This window comes from Diabrotica undecimpunctata, chromosome 3 (genome assembly GCF_040954645.1).
Source record: "Diabrotica undecimpunctata isolate CICGRU chromosome 3, icDiaUnde3, whole genome shotgun sequence".
Taxonomy (NCBI): domain Eukaryota; kingdom Metazoa; phylum Arthropoda; class Insecta; order Coleoptera; family Chrysomelidae; genus Diabrotica; species Diabrotica undecimpunctata.
Genome location: NC_092805.1, coordinates 113,050,323 through 113,072,002, shown reverse-complemented (window position 1 = coordinate 113,072,002; position 21,680 = coordinate 113,050,323). Strand labels below are relative to the sequence as shown.

Here is a 21,680-nt window from a genome sequence, read left to right as displayed (position 1 = left end):
AGGCAGTATATGCAATATTTCTTTCCTGGAGCCATTCCTGCATAACACACTTCTTCAATGCGGATGTGGGACATTTATCTTCCTGTGTATTATGGTATGGCGCATTATCTAACACTATTACACTATTTGGAGGCAAGTTACACAAAAGATGTTCTTTCAACCATTTTTTAAAATTTGCATAGTTCGTGTCATCATGATCTTCTCCAGATTTTGAAGTTGACTTCCACCTCAAATAAGAACCAGGAACAAAACCTTGTTCATTTCCTGTCCCAACAATAATTAAACGTTGCCCTTTTGACACTGGTTTTTTAAGTCCGTTATTACTGGTATCACACCAGGTTTTTTGCAATATGGCTCGTTAGTAAATAAGTTTCATCAGTAAACACTATAAATTTATTTGCATCTCTTGCTTCCTTGGTTCTCCTCAGATATTGCAGCCTTAAATGTCTAATTTCGAAACCCAAGTTTGTGGAATTCCATCCTCATACTTTCTCTACTTCCTGCATAATTCAATTCATTTACAAATTTTTGAAAATTTTTAGCATCTCTTTTTATATTCGATAATAAATAATATGTATATATATATATATATATATATATATATATATATATACATGGTGGTCCTTAAGCAATTGTACAAAAAGAAACAGTAGATTCTACACTTTAAAATATTAAGATATTAAATATATATATTAATATATATTTAATATCTTAATATTTTGTATTAAAATGATATATATATATATATATATATATATATATATATATATATATATATATATATTATCACTGATATATATATATATATATATATATATATATATATATATATATATATATATATATATATATATATATATTAAAAAATAGACAAAAACATTAATACTTCTGAATTTTGGTATAAAATACCTTTAAGTAACTAAAGTTAATAGTTAACGAAATATTAAATAAAATAAATATATCAGCAGGATAATTAATAATAGGATTTGACAAAATAACAGAATAATAGAATTTTACATCAAACATTTTACGTTTTATGTTAAATTAAAGTCATAATCAAAACATTTTGTTTACAAATCAAATTAAGAAATAGTTAAACTAAATAACACACCTTTTTGTCAAAGTAAGTGTTCGATATATCCACCATTTTCTTTAATTCATTTGTCAATATATTCCATAAAAGATCGTCTCATATTAAATAGCATCATTGGTTCTAAAGAAACTGCTGCAGTATTTATTTCTTCCCATAGTTGGTTGCGAATGTTTATGGGATTCTTATAGACACGTTGTTTTAATGCGTCCCATACACCAAAATCAAGCGGATTAAATTCGGGGCTACGTGGTGGATATAATGTATAATAGATGAATATATCGATGACATTACTTGTTTATATGATTACGTTACAGCTTACGAGTAACTATAATTACATCTCGAACAAATGGACTATTATGATTTACTAATGAACTAATATTATTCTGAACTAAATTGCCTGTGTGTTTACTATATTTATAACAATATCGGTTATTAGGATAACGATGATGTTTTTGTAAAAATGCTGAGTCTTTCAGGGTAGATTTGTAGCAAAAGTATTATGAAACATCACACATATGTGTTATTCAATACCTGTGCTCTAGTTTCTATTTGTCCTAATAAAAATGGGTAAACAATTTACCTAATGAACAATAAGTATTCTTTTCGGATTTTTTATGAATCAAATAATTATATCAATATCTCACCACATTGCCAAGGATTATGACTACTACGACCAATCCAACGTTCAGAAAAGTTGTATTTAAGTATGTTCTAACTGCCTTCTCTCTAGAATGTGGTTATGTACGATCTTGCATAAACCACATATTTTGGGTTTTGAGCATTTTACAATAGAGAAAAAGTAATACAACGCCATTATAGAGACTTAAAAAGCGATAGTAAAGCGAAATTGTAAACATGATGACGGCCAACGTCTAAATACGGACACGGCACCTAAAGAAGAAGATGAAATATATGTTCTTCAATAAGGCATTTAGCACATATAACAAAGCATTTTGTGATGTTACATTATCATCTTTGAGTTGTTTTAATAAGAATAAACTATGAAGTATGCTTATCTACAGGTATTCAGTGCTTTACCGCCCAAATATCAAACTAAGAATTATTGTGCAGCTGACTTATAAAATGCATTTATCTCGTAAAACGGTTGAATTTTCAGGTTACTAACAAGTATACCTTTTCTTTGTAAAAATAATGTATCTTTAATAGTTTTTAACACAAATAGTTACATTAAAGTAAGTATAAAATTATAATTTATCCTACTCAAAAGCATCCAACTGTAAATTTTTATCCAAAAATATTTACAAACGTAAAAGTTATAGCGAACAATAAAATTTTAAATTTCCACTTTAACACCCTGTATCTTTCTTGATATCAACATTTTATTAAAGCAAGTTGGCTTAAATCGTAATATTTTAAAGAGCAGAATCTACGGTTTTACTTAAGGACCACCCTGTATATATATATATATATATATATATATATATATATATATCTATATATATTTATATATATATATATATATATATATATATATATATATATATATATATATATATATATATATCTATATATATATATATATATATATATATATATATATATATACATTTTAATATAAATATACAATCAATTTACCTGCCAAAGCAGCTACTCGTTCTTGCACTTTCGATAACTCAATAAGAACATTTCCTTCTGCTTTCTATTGCGTAAATTTTAAAACCGAGCATATAATTTCACGAGCTTGAGCACTCAGAATCCGATTTTTTACGGTACTTACGCGATTCATTTTAATGAAAAATTATGTCACCTCTTAGGTTTTAATATGAAAATTCAACAAACAATAAATATTTCACGAGTTATCTGACAAAGTAGCAAACGCACTAAAATTGATGTTCAATGCGGTTCAAGTATACGGGTGTTTACGCTTCGGGACTTGCATACAACTGACTGTCGGCTCCTCTTTTTATCGATGAAGTGACCTTGAGCGTTGCAGTTATATCTGTTGAGTGTTGAGTTGTAAATGTATTATATTTTTGCAAAATTTGGAATGTGCTTAATTCATAGAACAATTTTAATATTCGTTTCAAAATACATATTTTAGTGCTCTACAAAAAGTTACAAAAATAAATAGGGAAGCAGAAATTCAACAGTTTAGTTGAATTTTCATCATCATCATCATTGGCTCCACAACCCATCGATGGTCTTGGCCTGCTCAAGGATAAGTCTCCATTCTTTCCTATTCTTCGCCTTGGCTTTCCAGTTACGTAGTCTTCGTCGTCTAACATTCTCAAGTTTTCCTCCACCTGATCCTTAAATCGTGCTCTGGGTCTGCCTCTCCTTCTCGCTTCATCTATTCTTTGATTATAAATATGTTTTGGCGGCTCCATCTCATTCATTCTCTCTATGTAACCTAACCACCGCAGCCGGTTTATTTTGGTGAACCTAATATCAGGTTTGTCATACAGGCGGTAAAATTCGAAATTGTAGCGTCTGCGCTATAATCCGCCCTCCTGAACTCCTCCATAGATATGCCGGAGGATTTTACGCTCAAAGCATCTTAAACGTTCTTCATCGCTCTTTGTCATCGTCCATGTTTCCGACGCGTAAGTGAGGATGGGCTTGATAAGAGTTCTGTATATCACTAGTTTCGTTCTTTTTGTAACTAGGCTTTTTGTTAAAAAATTTTTTAATCCATAATAGGCTCTATTTGCCAGATATATCCTTCTGTTAATTTCTGCACTTACTGCATTATTCTGATTAATTTGTGAGCCTAGGTATATAAACTCTTCGCCTCATCTTCGGGTTGTGCTGCTTGTATATAATTTGATACTTTCATATACTTCGTCTTACTAGTGTTAACCTCTAGTCCCATTCTTTTTGTTGCTGCTTCAAGCGCCTTGAATGATTCGACCACGTCCGCCTTTCTTCTTGCAATAATGTCGATGTCATCGGCGTACGCTAGTAATTGTACGCTGCGATTAATAATAGTTCCTCTGGTTGTTATTCCAGATTCTCTTATCGCTTTCTCTAGTGCAATATTAAATAGAAGGCATGATAGATTGTCTCCTTGTCTAAGTCCTATCTGAGACTGAAACTTTCTGGAAAGTCCGTTCTGCACTCTAACTTTACACTGGACTCTTGAAAGAGTCGCTTTCACCAATTTTACTAAGTGTACTGGTATGCTGAATTCTATCATGGCCTTGTACAGTGCGTTTCTTTCAACACTATCATAGGCACATCTAAAATCAACAAACAGGTGATGAGTATCAATGCCATACTCATATGTTTTTTCCAGAGCTTGCCTTAGAAGGAATATTTGATCGGTCGTTGATCTTTCTTTACGAAACCACCCACACTGATATTTACCTATTATGTCTTCACAATATCCCGATAGTCGGTCGTAAAGAATATATGCCAATATGTTGTATGTTACGTTTAGGAGGGTTATTCCTCTGTAGTTGTCACATATTGTTTGATCTCCTTTCTTGTGGATAGGTACAATTATACCTACATTCCAACCTTCTGGCAACTTTATTTACTTCCAGATCAGTTCTACCAGTCTACATATACAGTATGTCAGGTTTTTTTCCATGCTTTAAAAGTTCTGAAGGAATGCCATCTGCCCCAGGAGCTTTGTTTTCTTTTAATTTTTGTATAGCTTGGATGACTTCTACCTCTGTTGGGATGTTATCTTTCTCTCTTTCGTCGTCAATATCCTCGAGTTGGATTTCTGATTCGTGGAGCCCTGTCTCAGCTCTTATATTTAACCTTTCCTCGAAGTTTTCTGCCCACCTTTCTAGTATCTGGTCCTGATCACCAATGATCTCCCCTGTTCTATTTCTAACGATTGATAATCTTGGTTTGAATTCTTTGCTGTTCTGGTTAATCCTCTTGTAGAACTTTCACGTTTCTGCTTGTACCTTATAGCTCTTTAGTTCTTTTAGTTGGCTCTCTATATGCTCTTTCTTCTTTTTTTTAAGTATTCGTTTTTCTTCTCATCTCAGCTGCCTATACTCTTCCTCTGTTTGTCTCGTTCTTCGCCCTTGGAGTCTTCTATATGCCTGATTTTTTTTTGCGTTGCTTGTGCGCATTTCTCATCGTACCAGTCTGATCTTAATTTTTTACATTTTTGCTTTCCGATAACTTCAGTTGCCACTTCTTCCAATATGGCTTTACACTGCCATTTTCAACTATAACATCCGTGCAGCCTTCCAGCTTTCTTTCGAGACTTTCCTCGAATCTCTTATCGTTCTTCAACGCTCTTTTTAAACCTTTCCTTTTTTTGCATTGGAGATTCTAGCTCTTAGTGTAGTAGGTAATGGTCCGTGTCTATGTTCGCCCCGCGTCGCACGTACGTCTATCACGTCGCTGAAGTGTCTTGCGTCAACCACCACATGGTCGATTTGGTTTACTGTATTCCCATCTGGACTTCTCCATGTTCCCTTATGTATATCTTTGTGCCTGAAGCATGTGCTGGCAATCACCATGTTCATTGAGGAGGCTAAGTGTATTAGTCGACTTCCGTTGTTGTTTGACTCTTCATGTAAACTGTGAATTCCAATGGTTGGCATGTATTCCCTCTCCTTACCTATCTTTGCATTAAAATCTCCTATTAAGACCTTTACGTCATTTCTAGGACAATGTTGTATGATATTTTCCAGTTGTTCATAAAATTGTTCTTTTTCTTTATCCGGCTTCTCCTCAGTTGGTGCATGGGCATTTATTATTGAATATTTAAAGAATTTACCTCTGATTCTTAGTGTGCATAGTCTTTCATTGAAGGGTTGGAAGTCTATTATAAGGTGCTTTACTCTTTTATTGACTATTAATCCCGCTCCTAGTTTGTGTTAATTCTTTTTCTCTAATATTTTATTTCCTAACCATCTCATTTCCCGAAGTGCAATTATATCTCTCTTATATACTTCTACACTGTTAATGAGAGACTGCAAGGCTCCTGTCCTGTATAGAGATCTTACATTCCACGAGAAAATCATTATGAGAAATCATTGTCCTTTTTCGCGCCTAGTTGTCGTCTAGATTTCAGTCCGGAAACTTTACCTCGAATTCCCGTAACATGCTGTTTTTTACGGTGTCGGGGTGTTAACCCTACGCCCAACCCCCAACCTGAAGGACCAGTTCACCCGCTCTCGTCAGTTTCCGACCCAACTTTCCACCCGGGTTGGATACCGGATCTCCAGTTGGGTTGCTCGGTTTAACAGGGGGCACCAGCGTGAAGGTGAGAGTCGGATTTGAGTAGAAGAGGCCAAGTGCAGTAAACTGGAAGCAACTCCACGTTTTCGCATTCTACCCCTTTACGCCCCACTTAGTTGAATTTTACTATACCCATTTTTAAGAGTTTTTGAATTATTAGCATTTTTTTACAAATACAGTGACTTATAAATATGCAAATTGTAAACATTTACTGGTTTGCATTCTGGTTTACATCTACTATTTATTTCATTTTAATTTTAATTTATTTGATTTTATTGTATTTTATTTAAATATATTTTATTTTAGTTTATTTAACTTTATTTTAATTTAACTTATTTTATTTGATTATATTTTAATTTATTTTATTTAAATTAATTTTATTTTATTTTATTTTGTATTATTTTATTTTTTTAAAAAACACGATTGGGACTGCATTTACTTCTCTTTTTTTGAACAGGTGATCGCGCCAAAAACTCTATCCGTCCTACAATGCTTTTTATGTGGTGGTATCCATTTGTGGAAAAGATATAATCATTAAATTATATGCCCATTTGATCGAGAATACTTCCTGAACTTTAAACTCTACCTTAAGAATTAAAGTTTCTAAAAGAAAGGTAAATTCCAGATAGTAAAACTGCTGTCGTTAATACGAACGTGAATGTGAATCAAAATAGTTAAATTGAATAGTTAAATCGAAACCTGATACCTTTTTTAAAACAAGTTTAAAAACAAAATCCTGTATCAAAATTGCTCAACAATAAAATCAATCAAATTGCTCAAAAAAGAGAAATACAGTATACTCCCTCTATAACGAACACGGTTATTACGAGGTTTCGCTTATAACGAGGTACATTAGATGTCCCGTGAAATTTCTATTGAACTATAACCCTCTATAGCTAGGTGAATTTGGTTATAACGAGAGAAAATAAGATTGAAAAATGTGTTTTTTTTTACGTTTTTGGCCCGGCCGTGGCTAGAAATAAATAGGTACCCCTTTTAACTGCCGCCCGCAATAAACTTCTTATAATGTATGATTCTTACTAGGAAATTTACAATTTATGATTCACAAGTGTCATTGTAGGGGGTTGACCATTCGCACCTAATCATATAGGTCCTAATAGACAAGATGTGGAAAGTGTTTTAAACGTTGTCAGAAACTTTATCCAAAGACAAAACGCAAATGAAGAAGCATAAAACTGTTTCACATCTTTAGAAAATATAATAGATAGAATACTGGACAATTTAAAGCAGTCAAAAATGATAGACTTCTTCCAATTGCAGAAGCAATAGTTTATGTTATCCTTGAAAATATGCTTTATACAGATTTACATAATACAGATTTTTTGTTTTAACGTACATCATTGACAATAAAAGTAAACAACTCTTTTTTGTTTTAATGTATTTCATTGACAATAAAAGTAAACAACTTTTTTTCAAAAACGCCATTCAAACAATATTTAGCATCATATATTGCTTCGAATGGCTTCACTATAGGAAGTTAATGTGATATAAGGAGATGGGCTTATAACGAGGTAATTAGTCTGTCATGTCAGTTTTCGTTATAGAGGGAGTCTACTGTAGAAAGAAAAAAAAATAGGCTGACATAAAGTTGTTTCAATGGATAAAGCGTCAGATTAATTATCATAACGAAAATCTGTAGTGTAGCTCTAAAATGAAACGTTTAATTTGAAGATACAGGGCTGGAACTCCACTTCCCTAAAATAAGTGTTCATGAAAGCTGGAATATCTTGTGTATTTATTTTATTTTAGATAATTGCTTTATATTTAAAAAAAATTAATGACATTGATAATACCTCTCTGGTCTGTATACACAAACAGAAATAATATTTATTTATTTATTTATTTATGGGATGTCTCCTTACAAAATTTAAAAAAAAATAAAATATATTATTTAATACTAAAACTAAGTATTAAATAATGATTAAATAATTATTGTTAAACAAATGATTAAATTAAGTAAATTAAATTAAATTTCCTGAAGATCTTAATAAAATTAAATAAAATGAAATGATCTTAATAAACTGAAATGAAATGAATGCTTTAAGTTAAATGTCACTTATCTTTGATTCCTAACATACTCAGTCAAACAGTGCTTAAATCTTACAGATTTTATATCCACCAGATCATGAGATTGGCTAAAGTCATTTCCCAGGATCTGAATCCTGTTAATAGGAGAGAATTTGCCATAGTTGGTGTGATAGTGTTTTATAGAAAACAGAGGCATGTCTCTAAGAATTCTAGTGTTACATCTAAAGTTGATAAGTCTTAATAAATCAGAACAGTCAGTGGTATGGTCAAGTAGTTTATGCAGAGAAACTAGATCACATTTAGTTCTGTAGTCTTCTAAGGAACTGATATTTAGCCTTGACCTTAGTTCTACCGAAGACATGTTCCTTAAGTTTAATCTATAAGCACAAATCCGGAGAAACTTATTTTGAATTTTTTCAAGGGTGTGAATATGGTTAAAATAGTATGGTGACCATACTATAGAAGCATAAGACAGGATGCTACGGACGAAAGTAAGATATAAAATTCTATATGTGGGTACTGAAAGATCCCAAATCTTTTATTTCAGTCACTCTTGATAGAAGGCGTGCATTAATGTGATAGTCAAACACAACATTATTTTTAGATTTGCTAAAGGATATAACAAAACACTTATCTTTATTTAACTGGAGACCATTGGAAAGAGACCAATTATACAAGTAAGGTCTTCCTGGATCCTTAGACAATCAGATAGATTTGAAACTTTAAAATATAACTTAAGGTTATCAGCAAATAGCAAAAACTGACAAATCTTTATTACCTCAGAAATATCATTAATACACAAATTAAAGAGAAGAGGATTCACATGTGGACCTTGTGGTACCCCTGAACTGACAAAGGTAGGAATTGAAAGTGAACCCTTTATAAAAACAAACTGAATTCTTTCATCAAGATAACTACTTAACCATGAAAGAAACCACTCAGGAAAGCCAATACATCTTAATTTAAAGATGAGTAAAGAATGGATTCATTAAAAATTTTTACATTCATTAAAATAGGACGGCTGCGTTGGATAGGACATGTAGAAAGAATGGAAGAAGGTGAAATACCAAACAAAATGCTCAAACAGATGCCAGTAGGAAAAAGAACAAGAGGAAGACCGAAGCTGAGATACTTAGAACAAATAGAAAATGATATAACAACCTTAAAAATAAAAAACTAGAGAAAAAAAGCACGAAACAGATCAGAATGGAGAAGAATCCTGGAACAGGCCAAGTCCCAAAAAGGGTTGTCGAGCCAGTGATGATGATGATGAAAGAATGGATTACTGTGTCAAAGGCCTTCGAGAAATCAGTATAGATGGAGTCCACTTGGTACCCATTCTCGAAAGCCCTGATAATGTAATCATGATACAAAACAAGATTTGTAGATGTAGATTTACCCTGCCTAAATCCATGTTGCTCATTAATCAAGAGATTCCTACAATGCCAAGTAAGATATTTGTTTAGAATTAGTTCAAAAAGTTTAGGGATAGCAGATAACATAACAACAGGCATGTAATTTTTTATATTGTCTCTGTCACCGTTTTTAAATACAGGAGTTATATAACTGTCACGCCACTTACTAGGGAAGGTGTGTAGTCTCAAACATAAATTAAATAATACATGTAAAGGTTTGGATCAAGGTTAGTAGATATTTAAGTAGGTTGTCTCGTAACTATAGACCAATCAAATGCTCGCTTTTTAAAGGCGGGAATACGTCACCCATACGACACTTTTAAAATTGCCATAAGCTTTAATGCTAATATAAGGTTCAAAAACTTAGGTTTTGCAATATATTTTGGGATTTTCTTCGGTATAGGGATGTTAAGTGGTTCTTATATTAGTAATTATATCAATTTTTTTTTCTAAAATCAATAGTCTGATGACAAAAAATAGAATTGATTATAGTGATAATATTGTGTGTTTTAAATGGAGATAACAGTTTATTTCGCACAAAAACCCAAAAAAAAACAGTAGAAAAAGTTCAAAAGCAAAAATACTAAATATGTAAGAACTTACTTATTATGTTTTTCCTGGAATTTGCAGCATTTTTATCATAGTGGTAGGCAAAAAAAACCAATAGGTAATATAAATAATTTATTATTAGATTAAAATACAAAAAATGATTAGTCCTTCAAGCACAAATCTTCAAGCTATATATACTTATCTCATCTAAAAAATATATCATTATTATAACGTACAAAACTACATATACTTGTTATGACAAACCTTGATATCACGGCTACGAAAACACACTTCACAAGTGTTTATGTACACAAATAACTAAATAATAAGTCTCTATAAATAATATTGTCCTTATACCTATACTTAAAAATAAAAACTAAATCATAACTAAACAAATAAACGAACTAATGATACTATAGAATAGAGACAACAACAAACGTGAACTTAAACTCAGACGTGCAGACAACTGTCCATCAACTGTCAAATTTGACTTTGTCGTATGAGTGACGTAAGCATTCTGCCTTCCCCTCGCTTCGCCCACATAGTTACGAGACAACCTACTTAAATATCTACTAACCTTGGGTTTGGATAGACTGTAGACACCTATTTTTAAGAAATGTGTAGGAATATTATCAGGGCCATAACTCAGTTTATCCTTTAAACCATTTATAGACTCAAAGACTTCGAAAAGTGAAAATTGGATAAATAGAATGTCAACAGAATTTTTTACTTTAAAATTGAAGTTACTTAAATTAACTTTGTCTGAACGATAGACACTAGAGAAATGGCTCGCAAACAAGTTTGCTATTTCCTCACTTGATTCAGCTAACAAGTCATTAAAATGCATGACATTTGGAATTCCGTGGCTTTTATTCAAAGAGTTTATATGGTTCCAAAATTGTTTCGAGTCTGAGTGAATAGATTCCTCAATTTTAGATATAAGATCTGTAGCATTGATCTGTTAATGTTTTGCATTGTGTTCTAAGATCTGAGAATAAGATATAATCAGCTGCTAACTGAGTATGTTTGAATCTAGCATTAGCAGTTTTTTTTGAAATAACAAGTTTTTTAAATCTGGAGAAAACCAACGAGGAAATTTTGAAGGTTTATATGTTTTTTTCAGAACAAAGAGTGATATTGCTTCAGAAAGGACTTCTTAAAAATTATTTACCGAGATATTAATATTTGAATCATCAAAAACAATATTCCAGTCAACTGAAGAAAAATAATTATTTAGACCTACAAAATTTGCATTACGATAGTTAAAATGTGTAGTATTATAATCTAATTGTTTAACATTACCATTAAAACTAAGGTCACAAGTAATTGCCACATGCTGAAAGTTATTGGGAAGCAAAGTGTCCACTGCCTCATACACTGACAGTTTCTGATAGTCTTCAATACTGCGGAAAATGAGATCCAAAAATACTCCACGTTGATTCGGTATAATATTTGATTGTCTCAGGTTCAGGTAAGAGAAGCATTCGCGTATCAGCTTTGCTGGATAGTTTTGGGGGCAGTCAATGAGCAAACCCTCTTCATTTGAGTAAGCTCAAGAAGCTAGTGGTAAATTGTAGTCGACAAATAAATATACAGGTACATCTGGCCTATTGTTTTTAATAGTTTCAACTGTCGAGCAATGACTAAGGTATTCCAATGGTTTTTCCACAATAACCTTAGAATAGGAGACACTTTTTGTTTGTTCGATCTCTTGAAAAATCATAAAAATTGAGATAGGCTCGTTTATCTGGAAAGGGACGTTATGATTATGACAAGTTTTTTTTTTATTTTCAGGTAATATTATGAAATATATTCGTGATGATGGTACTACTGTATATAAACTCACCGATTTTGGAGCCGCGAGAGAACTTCAAGAAGGCCAATACTTTCAATCTTTGTATGGTACAGAAGAATATTTGCATCCAGATATGTATGAACGGGCGGTTCTACGGAAACCTGCTAACAAAACTTTTGGTGCAACTATAGATTTGTGGTCCATTGGTGTAACATTGTATCATGTTGCTACAGGAAACTTACCCTTTAGACCATATGGAGGACGTCGAAATAAAGAAACTATGCATCAAATTACTACAAAGAAAGAAAGTGGTGTAATATCCGGTATACAATATCGCGAGGGTGGACCAATAGAATGGAAAAGAGAGCTTCCAATGAATTGTCAGTTAAGTTATGGTCTTAAAAAGATAGTAACTCCTTTATTAGCGGGTCTATTGGAGGCGGATCATAGAAAAATTTGGTCATTTGACAAATTTTTTAATGAAGTAGATGTGATTCTTTCTCGTAAACTTTTTCATATATTTCACGTAAATAAAGCCCAGCTAATTAAAATATATATACTTCCAATAGAAAATTATACACATTTACAAAGTTATATAGCAGAGCAAATTGAAATTAAAGAAAATAGTCAAATTTTAATTTACCAGAATAATCTTTTAAAAAATCTTATAGAAGAATATACTTTAATAACAGGTTATCCAAACACTAGTAAAGAAGATCCATATTTTTTATTTGATAGAGAAAACAATAATATTACTGTGATACCTGATCCGGAATTACCGAAATTTAACGAATTTTCTAATGTAATGTCTGTAGAAAATGATGCTGCTCAAGCGAAATCTGCATGCAGCATTGGTCATCAATATAAACGACAGATTGATAAATATTCGTTGTTTAGTAAGCTTATTAGAGATACTGTTCAATATTTTACAAAGTACATAACAACAGTATTACAAGAACTGCATCAAAATACACAACATCTCTTGGATAAAACTTTAACGCTTCAAAAGACTGCAGATATATTGCAAATTTCACAACAAATCAGTCGCTATAATAACAAAATAAATTTTGTGGAAAAATTAGAAAGTCTGAGTAAAGATTTTTTAATAATCTCTGTACAGGGTGTTACAAATTTGCATAAAACGCATTGTACAGATTCCAATCTTAAATTACAGTGGGAAAACACTAATAGAAATCTTAAGTGTCCTTATAAAACACTCTCTCCAGCTAGGGCTAAAAGTCAAGTAGAACATTTAAGAGATTCTTGGCAACATTTAGTAAGGGATAGAGCTACACGTACATTAAGCTATAATGATGAACAATTTCATATATTAGAACGTATAAAAATTACTCAGACTCTGAATAGATTGAAAAACTTATTTGAGCATGAAGTGTTTCCTCAGTATGAGCAGTTAGCCGAAAATTTTGGCGATTGGTATAAAATAGCTCAAAACATCCATCTAAAATCTGAAATTTTGATTTCAGATGTTAAAAAATATGAAAGCAAGTTAACGGAATTTGAAGAAGATATTGCGATTGAAAATTCTGATTACACGGATTTTGTCAAAAGCACTAACAAACAAAATACGATGCCCAAGGTAAGAAATTTGCAAAGTCAAAAGTTAAAACAGTGTTTTACTGAATACCATAAAGAGTGTAAAAATATTAAAGATGTTCTTAATGAAAATATAAAACTCACAACTTACTTGAACGAATCAACAATGGAAATCATAAAAAAAATTAATGCAAATGATAATACAGAAATGTAATCAAATTAAATGAAATGACAATAATTGTATAAGTAAGTGTATCTTAATTAAAATTATTTTTGGTTTAATCCAAGGACTGCTTAATAGACCAGGGGGATCTGTGATAAAACGACTAAATTTGGATGTGACCAATGGCATTCGGATTTTTACAGAAAAAGTTGTCTAGACTTAGGACCTTCATAACTCGCCTTGAAAATCTTTATAATAGAATAGAATAGCCCACCAAATTTCATCGCACGCGAATGTGTTGTGGATACTATGTTTTTTTTTTTGGTAAATATTAAAAAAATGAAATATTAAATGAAGAAATTTTATTGCATCCTGTGCACATTGTTTGTACTTGAGTTGCAAATTTGATTTTTCCATCAACCACAGTTCTTTTTTGTCATACTTTTTGTAGCATTCCGGAAACCTTTAGTTTTTTCGTGGTGGATCTCCAATCATTTTTTGAATTAATTTGTGTCCAGGCTTACGCGGATTTGGCGGTGATGGTACATCAGTTGCGTATTTTTGCAACATAGAACGGATTATCTGTTCCCTAAATTCAGTAATTTTAAGGGACTTCTGCATTCTCAAATCATTATTGTTGTATAGAAAATTAGCATTAACGATGCTAGTCCCCCATATAATTTCAAATAATAATTTTGTGTACCACTTGGTACAGTGGCTCAATGCTGTACTGTATGACGCTATTTGGTCGATGGAAGACTTTCCTGTGGTATAGTCAACTATACACTTGGGTTTGGTGATGTTACTTCCAGAACGTGTAGTCTTTTCTACAGTCTGTAATGCAGAATCTTTTGTAGTAAGGACAGAAACAATTCTCTTATCCCTCCATTTTAAAATACCTATACCATCTTTACTCATGCTGTCAGCAAATTCTCCCTTTTTTAGTTTTGCAGTAACAACATGTTGTGGCAAATATTTCCGATCGAGTCTGAGTGTACCAACTAAGTGGGTATTTTGGTCCAGCAGGCGATATTCCAATGAAAGGCTAGTGTAGTAATTGTCCGTTTATAAAATTCTACCTTCATCCAGAACATCGACAATGAGCTCCATTACTACACTCTCAGCAACGCCAACCTCTCCATTTTTTATCTTCCACAGTATATTGACATATGACAGGTGTATCCTTTGTCACCACACAACTTTTTATGTCATAGTTTTATGCGTTTATTGGGTATACACTGTCGGAAGAGCAATCGTCCTTCCCATGGAATCAGACTTTCATCGATACAAATTTTTCTTCCAGGCGTATAATTTTTTTGGAAATTGCTGCTAAACATATTGTTAACGTTTCGTATTTTATATAAGCGATAATTTTCTGGAACTTTCGTGTTCTAAATAAAGCATTTTCAAAATGATTTCGAATCTGTTCCTGGACATAACAGACCTGGCTAGTAGGAAATTATACAAATTATCTGTTCGCCAATAGTCGCGAAGAACTGGTACTTTCACCGATCCCATCCATCCAACAAGAGCAAGGAATCGATATATTTCCGCTTTATCAACTGGTCGCCATTGATGAAGTTTGGATCGCTGAGAGATATCTTGACCAGTCGTAAGTATTTGAGTGGTGTAGGTAGTGGTGTGGTTTCATCAACTATTACACTAATTATCTCGTCAGTTAAGAATAGTTCGAAATATTCCAATGGTTTAGCATTTGCAAACATTGCTTTGTATATTTCTTTCAAACAATTTTTGTATTCTGCAATAAATTCAAACTCATTTAGATTATCTTCTTGACACATCTCCCAGACTACATTCTTTAGTTGATTTTCAACTAACTCTCTTTCGGTTAAAGCTGTTGATGTACATGGTTGATTGTTGTCATCCCTAAAGGTTGGACTAGAAGCTGATGGAGGTACTCGTAGAGTCAATTCATGATCAGAATCTTCGTCGGAATACCCAATCGAATCTGAATTTGATTCGTCTATCTCACTTGGCATAAAAATCAGGATCGTCATACAAATCGTCACTTGAAAAGTTCATTATTATTATTTGTTCGCTATTATAGGTATAACTGTTTTTCTAAATAGGTAACTAAAAAGTCTCAGTCTATTAACACTATTTTTAATAAATCACTTCAAATCTGAAACAAAGAGAAATATTTTATTAGCCCATTTTGAAAATGACTCTCTTAACAATGGAGAATATTTTTAGAGTGCAGTAATAAAATGTTTTTTCTATAAGTATTTTAAAAACGTTGCACGATTTTTGCCATATTTTAGAATTCTCATGAGAACATAAAAATTTATCACGAAAGAAAAGAAAGATAATGGTTGAGGTTGTATCTCAGGAATCACTGCTCGTAATTCACTTTTTTTCTTTTAAAAGAAGGTTCTTGCCGTGTCTTTTATAACGCCGTTTTTTTGGATTTAATTTAAGCTAATAGTTACCGAGATATTCCTGAGGCCGCACAAATAATCCAATTTTTATTCGATAAAGTTCGTTAGATAGGAAAAGTGCTTTTTTTATGGCTAAAAAAATTAACAAACTTCTATGTGATCTAGATTTTGTTGTGCAATATTCTAAAAAAAATTAGATTGCAAAATTATTGTGCGAAATTTATTACATTGATTTTAATGAAATTTGGTGGGCTATTTTATTCTATTATAAAAATTTTTTCGACGAATTATGAAGATCCTAAGTGCAATCTAAGTGTTTGAAAAATATTGAATAAGACAAAGCTATATTATTTCATTATGACTTTGCTCCAAAATGTTTAAATATTAGTAATTTTTAGTCAATCATTATTATAACACAACTTTTTCTGCAAAAATGCGAATGCCACCTGTCACATCCACCTCAAAATAGATCCGCCCTTTTCTATAATAAGATTCATTTATATTGCGATTTTATCGAGTTTGTTTTAAGTCTCTATAGCTCGTGCTCCTAGCACTCCTGCTTTACACATTTTTTTGGTTAAATAAACCAAGTCACCTGTTCTTAAATTTTATGATGTTTTAGTGGGGTAATCATCAAAAATTACGGAGGACGTCATTCCGTAAGATAGTTTTATGGATTCACATAACAGGTAATACATCATTTGAAAGCTATCGCTTATTATTTTCCCAGAGTTTTATGTGATTCTGCGCCGATATTTCAAAATAGCCATCCCCCAATGTTAAATGGCTACAGTGTAAAAATAGTTTACAATTTGCCTAACAATTCAGTAGTGTTCAACTATGGAAAACGTTTGAATAGGCCATATCCTGATGTAATCGACTTGTTCATTTATTGACATCTATCAAAAATTTGACATGTCTACTGTACCACCTTTTGTTTGTGTCACTGTTCGTTTATATTGGCAGACACATTTTGGTCAAAAGGTCATCGACCTTGCTAGAGTCTATAAGTTCATTAACGTTATACTTTATTTGCTTTACTCCTTTCTTTGTTCTGGCTTCTGTTATTATTGCCCATATTTTCGCTATAATTAAGTGATGGTACGAATCAACATTTTCTCCCCTGTAACTGCGACAATTCATGACGTCCGAGCCATGCCCAGTATCAATCAGAAAATGGTACTTTGTGTTGGAACCATGTGCTGAATATTGTCATATTGAGTGATGTTGCAAAATTAATCAGTCGGCTTCCGTTGTCGTTACTTTCTTTGTAACCGTATACAGGAACGTTATAAAGGCCGCGTTGCTCAGAATTGGGAGCATCATTGGGGTGGGTAAGGACGTGACTAGTCACTAAAAGAAAACAAGAAATGCTAAATTCTAGGAAGCTTCAGATAGGGCGCCATTATCTTTACCTGAGATTTATAAAAGATTCAAAATTGTCAAAAAAACATATTAACCAATTCAAAAGCGAAATTACTAAAATTTGATATGTTTACCTATATGCTGCAAAAGAAATTAAAGTCGGTTCGCTATATTTACGCGGGTTTCGGATTAAAAATTTTATTGTAAGTACCGTCGTCGCTAACCGTTAGGCCCAATATGGTTGTCATAATATTGTTTTGCTATTCCCCATATATATTCGATGGGATTAAACTGGGAATGATACGGTGGCAGACGTAAAACTTGATGACCGTAACTTTCAATAATCTAATCCACAACAAAGGTTTTTGGTTTTGCGTGGATATTTGCCAAGCGTAATAATTCTGATTTTAAAATATGTTGTGTAAATGGTATATGTTGCTTTGTCAACCATTCTTTAATTTTATTAACAGTCCAAGAATTCGTTGGACTTTTGTTTAATACTTCAGAATGGTAAGGTGCATTGTCTAAAATAATTACGCTGGGCTCACTTAAACCTGGGAGAAGTTTTTCATGTAACCATTTTACAAACATTTCTGTGTTCATATTATCGTGATAGTCACTTGATTTTGATTTAGATAAAAATATTAAATCAGCACCTTCTATAAAACCCGATTTCCCTCCTGCATGTAAAATTATGTGTCGCTTCCCTTCTCCATCAGTATGTTTGATAGACTTTACGTTATCATCTTGCCATATTCTCTTGGTTGCACCCCTAGAAAATATCCATGTTTCGTCTAAATATATAAAATTTGCCCTTTCTTCTTTTAATTTAGAATATTTTCTTAGAAAGTTAATTCTTTTATGCACAACAGAACTTCTTTCACAAAGGGCTTTTCTGTTATCCTCCTTTTTTGAAATTTGAAACCCAAATTATGTATCACTTACCATAGACTTGTTCTGCCAATTTCGTCAAATTTTTATCTTTTAATTCCGAGAGAATTGTATTTAAGGTCACATGTTCCTTGTTGGCTCGCATTCGATAAATGGTATCACGAATTTCAATTTTTTTTTCCATCTCGAATATCTTTCGGCCGTTCATTATTGCGATTTTGTAATACTCCTCTTAGTTTGGTTTCACTAATTCCTAGAGCATCACATACGCGTTGTTGAACAGACATTACCGATTTTAAAGGACCGCCATTTTCTTTTTCATCCGTAAAATACTTATGTACACTACAAATTAGACTATCTACATCTAACACACGTCTAGGCATTTTTAAATATTTCCACCAAACATACAATGTCAACACTGGCAAAGAATCAATTCAACTGCAATATTGTAACAAATTTATACCTACCCTAATATTATTTTAATGTATTTTAAAATATGACCATTAATGCAGTTTTTACCTAATTTTCTGGGAAGTCGTTTACTGCAACTGGTTATCAATGAGTCATTAGCATAATTTTGTTAATCCGAAACCCTCGTAAACATAGCGAACTGACTATATATCTTCAATAAAGTAGTAAACTTTAAAAACATGTATTTATTAAATACTCAAGAAATATAAGGACACGTATTAAAATCAATTAATTTACCACTAAATATATTGCGAACTGTAACGAAAATAGTCTACAAAAAAATATTTACACTCACCCAAAATCGCAGTGAATGGAGGTGCATTCACCTTGTCGGCCAGATTCTAATCCCAAAAGTAGGTAGGCGGTCAGAAGTCGACAAAATAATGAGGGTACATTACCCCAAGTATTTCTCTTTTTATCGGCAGAAGAACGGAAGTGCAAAACGGTACGGTACGAAACAGTTTAGGAGTGTCGGCTTATGGAACGGGGTTAAAAAATTAAACTTACCACATAGGTCCGTGGGTTTCTCACTAGTGAACTCAAAAAACTTCACCTCAGCTGACATCGCGACAGTAAACTATGAAATGAGATCAAGTCTGAGGTTTACTTTTTTTATTACGGATCGCCAAACTAATTAAAAAATTTTAGTAACAATATAGATATTATTAGATACTTGGGGGAAAATAGGTTATTTTCGTGGGAAGTTTTACGTTGTTTCAACATAATCGCACTTCAAGTACTGCATTCTTAGACGTAATAAAAACAGTCTACGAAATTTTGTCACCCTGTCTCAAAATTACACAACTTCTTTCAAATAATATATTATTTTCCATTTAAAGAAAACTTTTTTTGTGTAGTTTGGGTTTATCTTTTTTGTGTCTTTTGGTTGGTGTTTCATTGGAAGTTCCCCTCCCAAGGTAAATGTCTAAATCCGCCACCAATTCCCATATGATCCTTTTTAATATAAGTTTACAAAATGACGCTCGTCCCCCATTTTTAATGATTACGCCACTAAAACATAAAAATTATAAACAGGTGACTTAGTTCACTTGTTCAGCCAAAAAGTTCATTAATTTAAGTTGTATAGTTCAGAAAATAATTGGATGATGAAGACTTTCGACACGCATTGTATAATAAGATAATCACAAATTTATATAATTAGTATAAATATCTAATTAAGTTGGTTTAAGATCGTTTATTACATGAACAAATCAAACAAAGATCGTATTTTTTAAATGAAATAAAAATTTTCGTTTAAAACAAAAGTTAATTTTTTTTTAAAGCAAACAAAATATGTTTAAATGTGGCAGTTAACATTTATTGTCTTATTTACTCTCTTACTCATTTGGAATTTATGTAATTCAGAATTATTGTAACATTCATTAATTTAAGAATTATTTAGGTCAAAACCGTTCTATCGCTAGATTAATCTGAGAAATTAAAATCTTTTTTTTTTTCATTATTATTAAACAGCTAACCTGTGTTAATACCACTGAAATCGGGTACCAGTTGACAGTCTGGATAATCTGAAATGTAGATTAACGTTGCTGTAGGAAAAATTATGGAAACTGATAGAAATATACTGTTTGTTAACTTTCATACAAGCATTAAAAATTCTTATCTTTAAATATTTGTCCACATTTTATACTGTAATAGACCTAACTGACTGACAATAGCAATAGACATCTGATAATTTCTATATTAATATTGTATATACTGATTAAAATAATATATCTTTTAAATAAAACTTTTTTATTATTTAAGTATTTAGTTGTGATGATACATTTTCCGAACATAACAGTACCAAGAGACATCTGACATTCGCTATAGAGTTTGAATTGTCACAAATGAATGGATTTATTGGTTATTTAGTTACTGTTCTTAAATTTCAGACAACCACAAATAAAACCTGTGTATACAGTCTTACCCAGTTAGATCTATAAAATTTGAAGTTGTTAACCAATGCTAACAATTTTTTTTTAAATATATTGTAACATAAATTGAACGTGGATGGGAAGAAAGTATGCCTAGAAGTTGGGTATTACTGTGGGTAATATAAAAATTAACCGAAGGGGACGTTTAGTCTTGGAGTTTAAGTTGGACGAAGAATTCCAGGTCTAGATACGGTCACTATGCAAATGGGCACTCAAATGTTTTGAAGAACACAACGACGAGCTTTGTGACTTGTGTCTTCAGATTGCTTATTAGTAGACTTAGGCAAATATGCAAATTGCATATTTTGCATATAATGCATAAAAAATGCAAAAATGTCCAATTTTGCATATTTTTATAAAAGTGAGCATAAAGTGCATATAATTTGAAAATTTGGCGTTAACTATATATTTTTATATTCAAACTTACAGATAGCATGAAAATGCAAATATTTAATTTTGTTTTATAATCACTTGGTATTCAAATTCTTGATATAGTAACTAATAAAAGACAGCGGCTTATAGTTTTGTCACGTTTTGTCCTGGAATTAAGGGTTTGTGTTTGCCAGTTTATGTCTCTAGGTAAAAATTTTTATTTTGACGGTCAGTTTCACTTGGTTTCACTTTTGTTGTAAAATTGGAGGCGTAAACAATGTATATTTTTTATTGTGAATAATTATTGAGCTTTGAAAATGCCGAAAATAAGCAATGTTTCAACTTGGATAAAACCTTACAAAGAGCTATCTATGGATATGGATAAAGTTTATTGCTCATGTTGTGGCAAAACTGTAAGTACATACGTATTATTTTTTATTTTATTTTAAAAATTTACA

General features: G+C 31.9%; 1 protein-coding gene across 1 annotated transcript in view; it reads left to right on the top strand.

The window, feature by feature from the left end:
- The window catches only part of IKKepsilon (I-kappaB kinase epsilon), a 29,153-nt gene extending 8,479 nt beyond the window's left edge, over positions 1-20,674 (top strand). Inside the window, exon 2 of the mRNA XM_072526643.1 lies at positions 12,073-20,674. Within this exon, the coding sequence (XP_072382744.1) occupies positions 12,073-13,841 (1,769 nt within the window). The 3' untranslated portion in view covers positions 13,842-20,674. The remainder of the gene's footprint in view (positions 1-12,072) is intronic.
- The last annotated feature ends 1,006 nt before the right edge of the window (positions 20,675-21,680 follow it).